This window comes from Pseudochaenichthys georgianus, chromosome 11, assembly GCF_902827115.2.
Source record: "Pseudochaenichthys georgianus chromosome 11, fPseGeo1.2, whole genome shotgun sequence".
Lineage (NCBI taxonomy): Eukaryota > Metazoa > Chordata > Actinopteri > Perciformes > Channichthyidae > Pseudochaenichthys > Pseudochaenichthys georgianus.
In genome coordinates this window covers 32,217,877-32,232,567 of record NC_047513.1, presented here as the reverse complement: position 1 = coordinate 32,232,567, position 14,691 = coordinate 32,217,877, and the positions used below count along the sequence as shown (strand labels likewise).

The 14,691-nt window shown below is 43.5% G+C and overlaps 1 protein-coding gene across 1 annotated transcript in view; it reads left to right on the top strand.

Moving 5' to 3' along the window:
• The first annotated feature begins 604 nt into the window (after positions 1-604).
• kcnk9 (potassium channel, subfamily K, member 9) overlaps positions 605-14,691 on the top strand; it is an 89,297-nt gene continuing 75,210 nt past the window's right edge. Inside the window, 2 exon segments of the mRNA XM_034095203.2 lie at positions 605-682; positions 684-903. Of these exon segments, the coding sequence (XP_033951094.1) occupies positions 620-682; positions 684-903 (283 nt within the window). The 5' untranslated portion in view covers positions 605-619.

The following is a 14,691-nucleotide window of genomic DNA, read 5'->3' as shown; positions in this document are numbered from 1 at the left end:
CTGCCTGTGTTTCTGATGAGGATGTCCTCCACTGTTAGCGAGGAAGATTTAAGGATTGCACTGAAACGGGATGTGTGTCCTTCTCTATATGGGGAATGTGCTGCTAAAAATAGCCTGCATGCTGATGAGGCTAAAATGAACAGGTTGGTGTTTGGATCAAACTTAGAGAAATGCCTCGTCGCAGGACATTTTAAATCACAGTGAGTGGAGCATCAAACCACAAAAGGATCTGTCACTGATCTTTTTGGAACATTTTTCATTCACGTCTGTTTAGTTCACTTGTGGAGCGCAGAGACCAACAGGCGATCTGGGAAGCAGCTTGTTGATGGCACTGCGCACCGGGAGGACTTGGTTTGGGCAGGTCTTGCGCAGGGTCTTTCGGCTGCAGGGCTCCTGGTCCAGGCGATCGAGCAGTCTGCTGTGTCTCTCCGCGAACCAGGAGCAGGATCTGGGCTTCTGTCACTACAAGGCAGGGGGGGATTTCTACCGCGGTCACCGGAGCGCACCTTTCTGCGCCTCCTCCTCCAGGCGCTGTCCACACAGTTTCCCCCACGCTTGCTGCGTCTTCCCGGGGAATCCGAGGGGACATGAGCCCCTCGGTCGCCGGTTCCTGTTGGCCATGAAGCGGCAAAACGTGCGGACCTTGTCCCTGATCATCTGCACGTTCACCTACCTGCTCGTCGGGGGCCGCGGTCTTTGACGCCCTGGAGTCCGACTTCGAGATGCGGGAGAAGGAGCAGCTGGAAGCCGAGGAGAAGCGTCTCCAGGGGAAATATAACATCAGCGAGGATGATTACCGCAAACTGGAGACCATCATCATGGAGTCAGAGCCCCACAGAGCCGGGGTGCAGTGGAAATTCGCAGGGTCATTTTACTTTGCCATCACGGTGATAACCACCATAGGTAAGTGTGAGTCTCTTTTGGTAAGTCTCTTGAAGCAAAACCCCATACCCACTACAGGTGGTGTGTTATCGCTGTTGCGCAACAGGACGCGGTTTATTATGAGGACACTAACAGTTCCATGGCAGCGAAACGACCCATAGGCAGTAATAATAAGGTGAAAGCACATTTTCACATTTCTATAAGTCTTAGGATAAAGTTTTTACGCAACATGTTGCAGTCGCTGCTCTGAGGGGAGCTGCACCCGCTGGAGCTTTGTCTGAAACACCACCACATGATGTTTCTCATACTAACTAACACTGACGAATGACGTAACGCTCTCATAAGACTGCTAAAACACATGTATCATGTCCTTTGGTGCAGCTGTAGTGCGTGATTATCCAACTTTGACGCTGCGTAAATCAGATGCAGACAGACAGACACGCCGAGATGTACTCTTAAAGCGAGGAGAGAGGAGATGTGGAGGATGACGAGGCTCTGTGGTGCTGAAGGCACAGCTCCAACGGGTTCAGGAGTTCGGAGAGTTTATCAAGTGACACCACCCAAACCGATCCTGGTTCACTTCCTACATGTTATCTAGCCTCCACTTGTGTATTCCTACGGGTAGGATTAGATCGCTTAGAGTTTGGCTGCAAACAAGTGCTTCAAGCAACAAGTGCTTGGAAAGGATAGATGGGTTTAGTGAGAGCTGGTGATCGAGAGAAATCACAACCCCCCCCCCCCCCCCCCCTAAAAGGAGTTGTGTATTACATCAGTTTGACGCGATTTACGATGATGCATTTGCGTCATAAAGATGTATTTCAGGCAGTCTCGGAGCAATGAGTTTCTCTCCGTGTTACGGTTCACAGTCAAACCACATTCCACCTGCATCTGAACCCTGATGAAGATGGAGTTAATGCATTAAATAACTGTCCAAACTGTTCAAACGAAGTGGCAGGACATTTAAAAAGAACTTCTCCTTTCAGCAGAGGTCACAGTGAGAACACTTCCTCCATAAGTCACACCGCGTTTTAGAGGAGGAGGACTTTTTATTCTGGGGGACTAATGCACCCGGCCTGTCCTCCCGTGTGCCAGGCAACACTTAAAGAGGGGCGCGCAGAGAGAGAGGAGCGACTGTTGTTTCCAGGCTACAGCCACGAGAGCCATTGTAATATTCATGTTATTATTGAAGTGGTTATTCACTGCCGCTGCTCTGTCAGGAAGCAGGGCGCACGCATGATCATACTGGTAACAGGGTTAGCGGGAGCAGGGGCCGCCAGACGGTCACCGTCAGACATACAGGGGGTTTGAATGCTTGCTGTGTGAGGATTAAAGTGGGACAGAACCGACATGTTGGCACTGATTGGATTCATTTGATTAATGCAATGGAGAAAAGAAAAGAAATAGTTTTGCAGAACATCTGATATTTCTCGCTGACTGCAAAACCCTAATTACAGAATAAAAAACAGTATTGTGAATTAGTATGGTGTGAAATTGGTCATATCAGAATTGTGATAACACGTTACCAAATGTGCAGGCAGGTAATTATAAACTAACAGACTGAGTTTCTGAGGGGGCGGCTTACACATTTGCAGACTTGTGATCATCTAAAAAAACAATATAACACAATTCATTGCATTGAACATCAGTCAGATTAATATATATACCATTTAACATTTTATATGTATATATAAATACATATATCTTCCTGATATATGTATATATATATATATATATATATATCAGGAAGAAAGCCCCCAGGATTATAAAAGACCCCATCACCCCAGCCACACACTGTTCAGTCTGCTGCCGTGCGGCAGGCGGTACCGCAGCATCCGGACTAAAACCACCAGACACAGAGACAGCTTCATCCCACAGGCCAGAAGACTGCTAAACACCTGAACTGCTGAAACAACATCCATAACATTCATCTGCTACCTAGTCATTATTTATCTATTTCTCTAATATATCATTCCAATAACTTGCATATAGACTCTTATTGCACTATTTCACTTTTTTAAACTATTTTTCTTTTTGTATTTACTATTTACTTGCACTATACTTTTCTGTTTATCTGTGTTATTGTGTTGCACTGTTGGAGAAGCCTGTGACCTAAGACTTTCATCGGCATTACTGCACTATGTCCGTATGACTAAATAAAGAACCTTGAACCTTGATATATATATATATATCTATATATATAGATATAGATATATAGATGGCATGTTGTCATGGATCCGAATGGGAAAATACTGTTACTGTTGTATTGACAGAATATAAAGAGAACCTCATATCTTATCTGAAAGGACACGTGGTGATGTTCTGTCCTCTCTGTCCTCATCACCAAACCCCATGAAACAGACCTGAACCCAACAGTGAACTCATCACTCACACTCTTCTCCAGCCTGATACGCTACTCCTCTGGACCATCGAGCTCCATCGTGTTCAGACATGCATGATCTGCACACATGCACTGGATGAAGTACAATGTGCATTGTAGTCTATTGTGTCACTCAATCAAAGAGTCAGCGTTCTGATGCTTTAACACCTGTAAGAAAGAAATGTGTATCAATGCGCAGCTGAAAATAGTCCCTAACGAATATACACCTTCCTCCTGTTTGAGTAACATTTGACAACGCACTACAGTTCCCAGCCTCGTGCACTAACACATCAGCATACTGTATTCCATCAGATCTGCATGGGTTTGGGACCGAGGTCAAAACACAGGATGCCGCATTCGGAAAGTATTGACAAAAAAATTATTGTTGGTTTTAGCTGTTCCTGGGATGTGTTGATATTTACATAATTACACAATACACCATCATCTCTTAAAGACAGCATGTGACCTCTTTTCACCCTCTGTCTGAAACCAGAGCCCTCTGATTGGTTAGCTGGCTGTTGTGATTGGTCAACCGCTTATGTCCCGCCCCTTAGCCTATCTCGTACAATATGTTGGAGCCAATAGAACACGATACTGTGGGTTGTGCGCATGTGTTCGGATCAGGGGAGCAGGTTCAAACCCCACAGCAGCCAGCATGTCGTTGTGTCCCTGAGACCCTTCACCCCAAATGGCTCCTGTGGGGATCGCCCCCAGTACTGAGTGGGCAAGTCACTTTGGATAAAAGCGTCTAACCAGTGACATGTAATGTAATACTAGCCAATAGAAGTGCGTTACATAGTGATGTCACTTTTTAAAGCAGGCAGATTTCCTTTAGGTCCAACGCTCAGAATTATTTGCAGGATGCTTTTATTTGATTTTGATTTTGATATACTTTAGTAATCCCCGTGGGGAAATGGTTTCTCTGCATTTGACCCATCCTGTGTTAGGAGCAGTGGGCTGCCATTTTGAACGGCGCCCGGGGAGCAGTGTGGGGAACGGTGCCTTGCTCAGGGACACCTCGGTAGCACTCGGTCTTGCCGGGACTTGAACTGGTGACCTTCCAGTTGCCAAGCCAAGCCTATGGACTTCGCCACCACCCCCCTATCTAACCAGCCACTCATGCCTTTGGGAGGAATGCTTTGATACCACACTCAAACAAAGCGTTGATCTGACCGCGTGAGAGTCATCCCCTCACGCGCTCACCTGTTGATGCCTCAGAGGGAAGTGCAGCTAGATGTTCCACTGCGCTCCATCAACTTTTATTTTGACCGCTGAACGTGGGAGAATCGAAAGCATCGCCGTGCCACTGACACTGCTGCACAGATAAGGAAAACAATTTGGACTGTGTCAACTATGAGCTGTTAGTGGAAACTAATTACATTTGGTGTGGGACAGTAAACATGGTACAGAGATGTCTATTAAGATATGTAGAGCTACAGGACGTGTACACTTACAGCAGAATAAATACTGTGTGTGTGTGTGTGTGTGCGTGTGTGTGTGTGTGCGTGTGTGTGTGTGTGTGTGTGTGTGTGTGTGTGTGTGTGCGTGCGTGTGTGTGTGTGTGTGTGTGTGTGTGTGTGTGTGTGTGTGTGTGTGTGTGTGTGTGTGTACCTTCAGCTGCACACAAAACAGTGAAACTTTATCTCCACAAAACGCTACAGTTTTCTTAAGGAGAATGGAGTTACATAATACCATAACATGGAGCTAAAGTGTACACATATAGTCTATCAAAGAAAGTGATGCAAAGGCTGCTCCAAAGTATGCAGGAACAATGTCTTCAGGAACCTTTAGGTACTAAATAAAAAACTGACTTGACTCTCAATATAGATTTTAGTGATTTAAAACTGATCTTAAGGCTGAGTCTAACCCTAAGACAAAGTACTTTTGATGATGTGATATCTCAGGGTTTTGCTGAGTCATGTCAAATGAAACTCTTGAATCACGATAGTCGGTCGAGCACAAAGGAAACAAAGCAACTCATACATCCCACAGCTTGCTCGACCTGTTTTTACCCAGCGTGTATTTGAATCCTTCTGCCTCAGATCTAGAAACAAAAAACATCCTCGTTAAACTCTGACTGATCCGCCGGCAGAAGAAGACATTTTTTGTGCAGCAATGTTTTGTCTTTGAATGTGTGGCAGAGCATAATACCAGTGCCATTAAAAGTGAAATAGATGCAGCAGCTGTAGTAGTAAAACCCTTTGGTGGAGCAATAGTAGTTATGATAATAATAGCTGCAGGATAAAAAAAAAAAAAAGGCAGAATCTCAAACGTGCACTTTAAACTCATGGTCTGAGGCTACACATTTACTCATGGAGGATTAAAAATAAATCTGTAACCTACAGCTGGAGGCCTCACATGACTGTCGTATTGATAACAGGCAGTTTTAGGGATGTCCTGCTGGTAATCTGCTTCATATGCTCATCACCATTATCACACACAAAGGCTTAATGTCTGAAATGGGATCGCAGCTGTGCCACTGTTAGCACTCGTCAGCTGTCCTAAGGGGTCGATCCAGAGTTATCCCACAAATTGACTATTTTTATACCTGTGAATAATTGCACCTAAGTGATGACACCATGTGGAGCGCAACATGTTCTCACTCAACTCTGATGGGAAGGGGACAGTGGTAACCGTGTACAGTGGGGCTTATCAAATCAAATCAAGCTTTATTTATATAGCACATTTATAAACGATGTGTGGTGGAGCCAAAGTGCTGTACATATAATAAAAATAGCCTACAGTCGAGACACTTTACAGCAAATACAACGGCACACATTGTTCAGAATATCAGTATGAGAAAAACGACACCCTCTGTCCTTAGACCCTCTGTCCTCAGACCCTCTGTCCTTAGACCCTCTGTCCTTAGACCCTCTGTCCTTAGACCCTCACATCGTACAAGGAAACAAAAAACAAATGGGAGAAACCTCAGGGAGAGCAGCAGAGGAGGGATCCCTCTCCCAGGACGGACAGACTGCAATAGATGCCGTGTGTAAATCGAAGAGATAATACATTTTACAGCATATAGACCGAATGTTAGGAAATGCATGTGTCTGTAATGAGAAGATGAATCCACGAGGATGTCAGCTACAATCCTGAGGAAGCCATCAGGGAAGCAGCATGACGAGACCCAAGGCATAGGAACCATTGTACATACCTTTCTCCTGATGTCTGGGCCACACATCCTCACTCCCAGGTCGGCCTATGTTGACGTTATGTCGAGTCCCCTGTGTCGGCTTTTTCCAACGCAAGGGGGGGCCCTGAGCGTACATTTTCAACTTTCCGGGATGTCCATAGGCTTCTATATAGCTCCCTAAACGTATGTTGTAGACGACTTGAGATCGCGAGCGAATGCTACCCGCAGATCCATTCTCACGGCGCTTATCAACCTTTTTCTTACTCAATATCAAGCCACACTTATTGTTTGTACTTCTTTATTTTAATTGAATAATGTAGGACTTTTGTTGCCGTCAGTTCTGCGGCGGGATGACGCTCATGGAAGCACGGCATTCGTTTGTGTCGACTGCCCTTAAAGGCAATGTGAGCGTCCATTCTCATTGGATAACGGAGAATTGTACAGTGATATCTGCACTACTCGTCGACTAAAGAACACCAGAGTATCCTTGTTAATTACACAGCATTGATTGGTTTAAATTGTGTGCAATGCTTTTGTATTTTCCCCCTTCGATTCGGAGAAACTTTTTTTTTTCGGAGTAAAGGATGGCAGAAGACACTACACTACCCAGAATCCCCAGCTATCGTTTGGACTACACCAGGGGAACTACAGAGTTAGGTGATAATCCAATGTGGATATATGATTTCCAAAAGTCAAGGTTAGTGTATTGGGTTGAATATAGTACAGGGTTGTAAACATAATAGTGGAGTCAATTGCTTCTGTGTTGTAGCGCGGTCACGTGACTACAATATCCTCTCAGATTCATCTCCGTCCTTTCTAATGGAAGTGCTTTCAGCAGGTGAGTCAGATGCCGCTTTTCTTTTCTTTTTCTCGACCTATTGTGCCAGTCACAGTTTCCATTACGCTGAGCCGCAAGTGCCACTTACACATTTCTTGATTTGCAGTCACACGTTATATACAGTTGATGTGCCCGGAGGACGAGGCCACTAACAGCGAGTGCACGAGCAGAGCCTTTGAAAAAGCCATTTCATTAAATATACGTTTTTCATAGCGACAGTGTATTCAACTATTATGATTACAGCTCATAATGTGAGTCATACTTTAAGAGACAATCCTGTTTAGATATCAACATGAAACCTCCCCAGTTTTCTGAAATGTTATGTTAAGTTATTAGTTCGGTGAATAACTGCCAATTTGCAGAACTTTCTCGAGCAGAAATCTGAATATTGGAGAGTTTAAAATTTTAAAGTCAAAGCCTTTTGCATTGGGGATTTATGATATTTTTGGTTTTGCTCAACAAATAAGAATATTCCCTTAAAACAGCCAATCTTTAAGGGCAGGTTTCCCTAGATCAGGGGGGTCAAACTCAAATACACAGCGGGCCAAACTTAAAAAATGGGTACTCGTCGAGGGCCGGACTGGTTCAATGTTTATTGCACCACTTATTGAAATGAACTTATTGCACATATTAAACCTGGAACTAACAAAGCTTAAACTATTGCCTATAAAAACAACATTAAATAATCAGCTGCATTCATTTCTCATGGCTCTATCTGCAGCTTCTCCAGAGTCACTTCTTATGAGTACATTTCCCCACAGGCCAACAACAGCTTCAAGAAAACTATTTCCCTCAAAGAGAAACCAACATGCCCTGCTGTCGTGAGAGAAAGTGCAGAAGGAAGCATCCATTGAAGTCAGTGTGCTGCTCTGAGATGCTAGCTCAGACACTTGGCATCTCATCTCGGGTGCAGGGTCATCAATGTTTGGGGTCAGGCTCTGAGCGGAGGAGACCCTCAGGATGGAGGGAAGGTGTGCAATATACCGGCGGGCCAGATCTAATAGGAATTAGAGATTATCCTGCGGGCCGAAATTAAATCCACCAAGGCCCTGATTTGGCCCCCGGGCCTCGAGTTTGACACGTGTGCTGTAGATCAACCATCCCTTTAAAAAACCTTTAGGATTTAGTTAGGAATGAAATGAAGGAAGCGGCCTTTCAATATATGAAATGTAAAAGGCATTCATTTTGTGCACAATCCAGGTGAATAGGGTGAACAATAAAACTAACAGATATCACAGTGAAACTTCCCCAGTTCATGAGTTACTTTGAGACGATTATTTTCTGCAGTTCAAGTTTTTTAAGAGAAATGTTTGGATATGCAAAAGAGGCATTTACAGATGACAGAAATCCACAGAGGCGAATAGACAAAGTTAGAAAAATGAAGCCCCTAAATATGTGTTTTGGATGTTTTCCTTGCACGAAAGGACAATATGTAATGTAAGCAATAAAAACGCCGATGTATTTTCCTGCAGTGTCTCGCTTTAAACTATTCATTATGCTGACTTTTTATTCATGCGTTAAAAAAACAAATAGGTGTTTATCGCCAGACTCGTCGTCAAACAAAATGGTCGCCACAGCACAGGAAAGCAATTTACACATGATTTAGACACAATACATCTGACTGAAGGAAATGATACGGTGCCTATGAGGGTGAGGGGATTGAAATGTCTTCAAGTGAGCATTTGCATAAAACAGCATGCGTGTGATTTGTCTGCTTCTCCACGCTGATCGAAGCTGCACTCCCAGCCGTCACGCTCCGGCTGATAATACACACTTTTCTCTTAGGAGCCATTGTTGTGGTAGTTCCCGAAGATGTGAAGCATGTCGACAGAGATGCCGTGGGGTCATGTGTGTGAACTTGAGAGAGGTGGGCTGCAGAGAGGCTGTTTGTTTGCAGATTGTCCATTTGTTTCTTGTCACGGACTGATTGGAGAGTGCGATCCTCGATCACTCGTGTTCTCCTCTCAGGCAGCGCCAAGAGAACCTGTTGATGCTCTCATTTCGACGTCAAAACGCTCTTCCTCCACGAGGGTCAATATGTCCGCATCTGATTTTCCTGATGACATCTGCGCGGTAATACCCGGGTTCCCATTACTTAGCATGGATTATGTAAATCTCCAATACATCAAGGACACTGCATCTGTTTTTTCGAGCAGCAGTCAATAAAAGGATTGAGCATATTTGAAACCCAGGTGATTGTGCATTATGCTTGATACCGAGTTGATTAATGGCTTCTGTCACGGAGGCAAGTCTTCAGAATGATGAGACGAGTTGAGAGCTTCGTGACGACACTGTATCTCTTTACATGTTTGCCAGTCTTTTGCAATGATCTGAGCAAAACTAATTATAGAGAACGCTCGGATTATCATATAAAACGCAGAGCACTATTTCCGTTCACCGTCCCGAGTAAAAAGGCAACCTGTTCTTCTGTAATGTCGTTCAGTCATTTCCTCAAACATTCGGGTTCAAGGCATTTATGGAAGAACATATTGTAACTAGGGATGTCCCGATTCCGATCATTTGATTTTGACAATCTGCCGATACCGATTTTTCCCGATCCGATCTTTATGCAATGCATTAAGAGAGAAAAAAGGTAACCGATAACGGCTGGTCATCCAACGCGATGAATTCAGCTATCTTGGCTGTTATTGTTGGCCTTTTCACTGTTCTGGGGCAGTTTCTCTTTCCTTTTGAAAGTCTCTGAAAGTGTCGGTTGCTTCAGTGCCGTTACCCGAGTGGCCGCTGTGTACTCGTCGTGTTGTTGTTGGTGTTTGTTTCTCAGGTGGCGTATTAGATTGGTCGTGTTGAACGTAGCTCTGTTCTTTCCACCACGCGGAACCTCCGCCTTGCAAACATTGCATCTGGCTGTTACACTGCCTTCGCTTTCAATTTTATAATACTTCCAAACTCCTGACATTTTCTCTGTCCCGACTCCCGAGTCACCAGCTGAACGTAGCCTCTCGTTAGCTTGCTGCTGCTATTAGACACTGCGCCCACTCTGTTGCTTTCAGAGGAATAAGCAACCAGGTCTGAAAACAAGCCCAAAAGAAGCAACACATACATGATGTTGTGTAATTTTAAACCAAAACTAAGGCCTCAGGATGACTTTAAGAGGTGAACATGGTTATTTTTGTTTTGTAACATTAAATAAAATAATAAAAATATTTTATAAAAAAAAAAAAAAAAAAAATCCCGATCCCCGATTTTTTTCTCCGGATTCCGATCTTTTGAAAATCACATGATCGGCTCCGATCCCCGATCACGTGATCGGATCGGGACATCTCTAATTGTAATCATAAGTATTAGTTCACTGAAACTCCCAAACATGTTCTGCAAATACATCCCAAAAGTGTATATTGTGTCATTCAGTATACGACAAATTATATGTGACTTTACACACTAATTAATTAAACATGTGACGTTCAGGCAGAGAAATTGGTGAATATGAAATGTACGAATGTATTGCAGCAATAAATACTTTTATTGGAAGACCCATTATTTGCATCTAAAGCAGGGGTGTCAAACTCAAGGCCCGGGGGCCAAATCCGGCCCGCGACTTCATTTTATGTGGCCCCACAAGAGCTTGCAAAGAATATAATAAGTTTATTATACGGTTACATGCCGCTTTACAGAAGCACGTTGCCCAAAAACTACATGTCCCACAATGCATCTCAAATTTGACTTTTTGTCAGAATTTGCCTTTTCTTTTCAATATGCATTTTTTTCTTAGAATTTGCCTTTTTCTCCGAATTAGATATTTTTTTCAAAATGTTACTTTTTTTTCAAAATGTCACTTTCTTTTCAAAATGTCACTTCTTTTTTTTTGTTTTTCCAGAATTTGGCTTTTCTTTTTAAATCATGTTGTAACATCCTCACTGAAGAGACTTGCAATTATTTGCCCTAGACTTCTGCTTTCAGACGTAGTTAATTATGAAGTTATTACCCTATCCCATAACAATCCAATGCAGAGGCAATAATGTAATATAATACATTATTTTATATACATTAAATATTTATATATGTATTTTTATATAGTCTTAAAGTACAACCGGCCCTTTGAGTGCAACCTTCATGCTGATGTGGCCCGTGATGAAATTGAGTTTGACACCCCTGATCTAAAGGATTTTGTTTTGCACTTTCCTCCCGGTTAGATTTAGTCTCTGTCACGAAGGAACATTGATGGAACCCAAAGCGAGCACAGATTCTTGTGTTGCTATCCCCTCACACTGCTGTTGCATTACCTGGACGTCTCCACACAGATCTGTCAATGATTAATGGGGAGTTGAGTGCTTTTGTTCTCTTGAGATTATATTTCCCTGACCTTAATTTGTCAGATAGAATCAGTGAACACCTTGCCTCCGCTGCTGCTGCTTCGTCCTGCGTTGGTTTGTACTCGAAGCAAGAAAGGTGTTAATACATTGACTGCTGCTTATTGAACAATGATGTGAGGCATTCACCCTAGTTGCACTTTGTTGCCGGTAGATTATTTTCACTTTGCTGGAGTTTCCGACTGGGAGCTCGATGCAGGTTTCCACACAGATCGATGTGAATGTGTTGGTGCTCTCTGTGGGAGTCGGCCACTCAGGTGCCGGCTCTTTCCACCGCTCAGAGGAAGCTCCCTCGGTGCAGAAATACTCCATACGTCCACTATCCTCATCTTCATTTGCCACTCGTTGGGCTTTTAGCCTTTTGCAGACCATGTACATTACGCCCCCCAACAAGCATGACTTTCACACTGTACATTTTACATGTGTATTCAATTTAATATTTAATATCCCATGTCTCACATACTTATGTATATCAAGGTTTCCACTAGGACTTTTTCTTGCCAGTCAAATGTCCGGACATCATTTATTTTACCGGACACATTGGAAAACTTACCGGTCATGTTTCAATAATAATAATAAGAGTTGTGTAGCAGAGTCTCCGTTAGCAGGTAATTACCGGACTAGGACCGGATATGTTTAAAACTCAGTTAAAGGTGGGGTAGGTAAGTTTCAGAAACCGGCTCGAGATACACTTTTTGTTATATTCCATGGAATGCTCTTAACATCCCGATAGCAATGAATATCTGAAGTCAGCCTTCCATCTCGTGCACGCACAAATGTATCTCGTGCCCTCATTGGGCGTGCCGTCATTGGGCGTGCATTGCAGCTAGGGGTGTAACGGTATCCGTATTCGTCCCGTACCGTCACGGTTCGGACGTCACGGTTCGGACGTCACGGTTCGGCACATGCAGTCACACGAGTGGGAAAAAAGTAATTCAGAGCAGTATCCACTACACCAGGGGTGTCAAACTCAATTTCATCACGGGCCACATTCGCATTATGGTTGCACTTAAAGGGCCGGTTGTAACTTTAAGACTATATAAAAAGACATATATAGATATTTAATATATTTAAATAATGTATTATATTACATCATTGCCTCTGCATTGGATTATTATCGGATAGGGTAATAACTTCATAATTAACTACATGTGAAAGCAGAAGATAGGGCAAATAATTGGAAGTCTCTTCAGTGAGAATGTCACAAAATGATTGAAAAAGAAAAGAACATTCTGGAGAAAAAGACATTTTGAGAAAGAAGGCATATTTGAGATGCATTGTGGGACATGTAGTTTATGGGCAACGTGCTTCTGTAAAGCGGCATGTAACCATATAATAAACATATTATATTCTTTGCGAGCTCTTGTGGGGCCGCAGAAAATGAAGTCGCGGGCCGGATTTGGCCCCCGGGCCTTGAGTTTGACACCCCTGCACTACACTATATATAATCTAGGGGGCGGTATTGCGCCTAAAGCTGTTTGCCGGCCGCCCTTAAACAACAAATGAAGAACAAGAAGAAACAACAACAAATACAAGAAGAAGAAAAGTTAGTATGGCGATTTCAGATCACACACAGGAGCTAGAACCCACCGGCTTCTTTTAAATCAGCTGTGGGAACATTTCGGGTTCCCTGTGGACTACAACAACGATGAAGTGCGCGAGTGGTGGATCGGAGGAGGACGGTGTGTCGGCGTTGTTCTACAGCGGTGCGGTATGATAATGGAACACACGCCAAACATGCTAGATCATATCAGAAGGCATCACCCAGATTTTCCAATCACCGGAGCCCGGCAGAAGACAACAGCAGCTCAACAGCTGATCCCCGCGGCTTTTAAGAAGCCAAGAGACATGAGAGCCGAGAGGCCAACATAAATAACGGAAGCTTTTGGCATATGTTTTTCAACGACTTTGCACCCATCATTATTTATGATGTAATATTTTCAAGACATCCTTTTTAGTTTTACAGCTTGATGAAACCTTTTTGTTTGACATCAGCCAGTATAGATAATATGGCCATCTGAGTGTGTGTGGTTTGTTTTTAACTGTTTAATACAGTTCCTTATTTTGAGACTGAAACTTGCACTACTGTTCAAACATAAATAACAACAAACCTGGAATTATGCATTTGGGACTTTTTTTGCTTTTTTCTTGTTGTACCGAACCGTGACCCCGAAACCGAGGTACGAACCGAACCGTGACTTCTGTGAACCGTTACACCCCTAGTTGCAGCAGCACTTCGATGACTCGCCAGCAACAGGCGGCCACTTCCACCAGTCTGCTGACGTCGTGTGCGCGTTCCTGTGTGTTGGAGGAGGTGCTCTGTGAGGAAGTCTGAAGGAAGGGGCGGGTTCTTTTCGGCTGTGTACTTTCACATTTTAGTGCACTCGAGCCGGTTTCTGAAACGTACCTACCCCACCTTTAATGGGAGTCATTTTTATATTGCTTCAGTTTATAATCGTAACAGATCGAAAAGTTCAGATTCATTTTTCAATAAATGATTCCACAAACAACAAACAAGATAATTATTACATTCAAACAAACTACTTGTAGTAGATAACGTACATTATTCAGAAGTTTACATTAACTTTGGATAATAACACGGGAGAAACGGATCCTCTCTTTTCCTCTCTCTCTCTCTCTCTCTCTCTCTCTCTCTCTCTCTCTCTCTCTGTCTCTAGGCTTGTTTGAGACAAGCAAGACCTGCGCAGTTGCGATCAACGTCTTGCTAGTGCGTTGCATGATGGTTAGTCATTTTGTCCGACTTGCTCTGGAGGCTCGCCCACATGAGACTTTGAAATCTCGCGGGACAAAGACGCCCGCAGCCTTGAGAGCGAGGCGAGGCGAGGCGGCGCAGTTGCTCTCCACGAGCTGCGGAAGCGAAATGCTTGATGGGAAACAGCTCGCTGGTATCTCGAGCTGAGCGCTCATTGGTGGTTTTTACCACGTGCTGCTGATTGAGCTCTCCCATTGGCTGGCAAAAGTTTGTTGTTGTTTGTGTCAGTTTTACGTCGCCACTTCCATTCCCATTTTTCATCATTGTTCCACAATGTTTATCATCATGAAATTAATATCTATATATTTATACTATACTGCTTACCGTTTTCATACTTTATATATCTTAGCATATTCA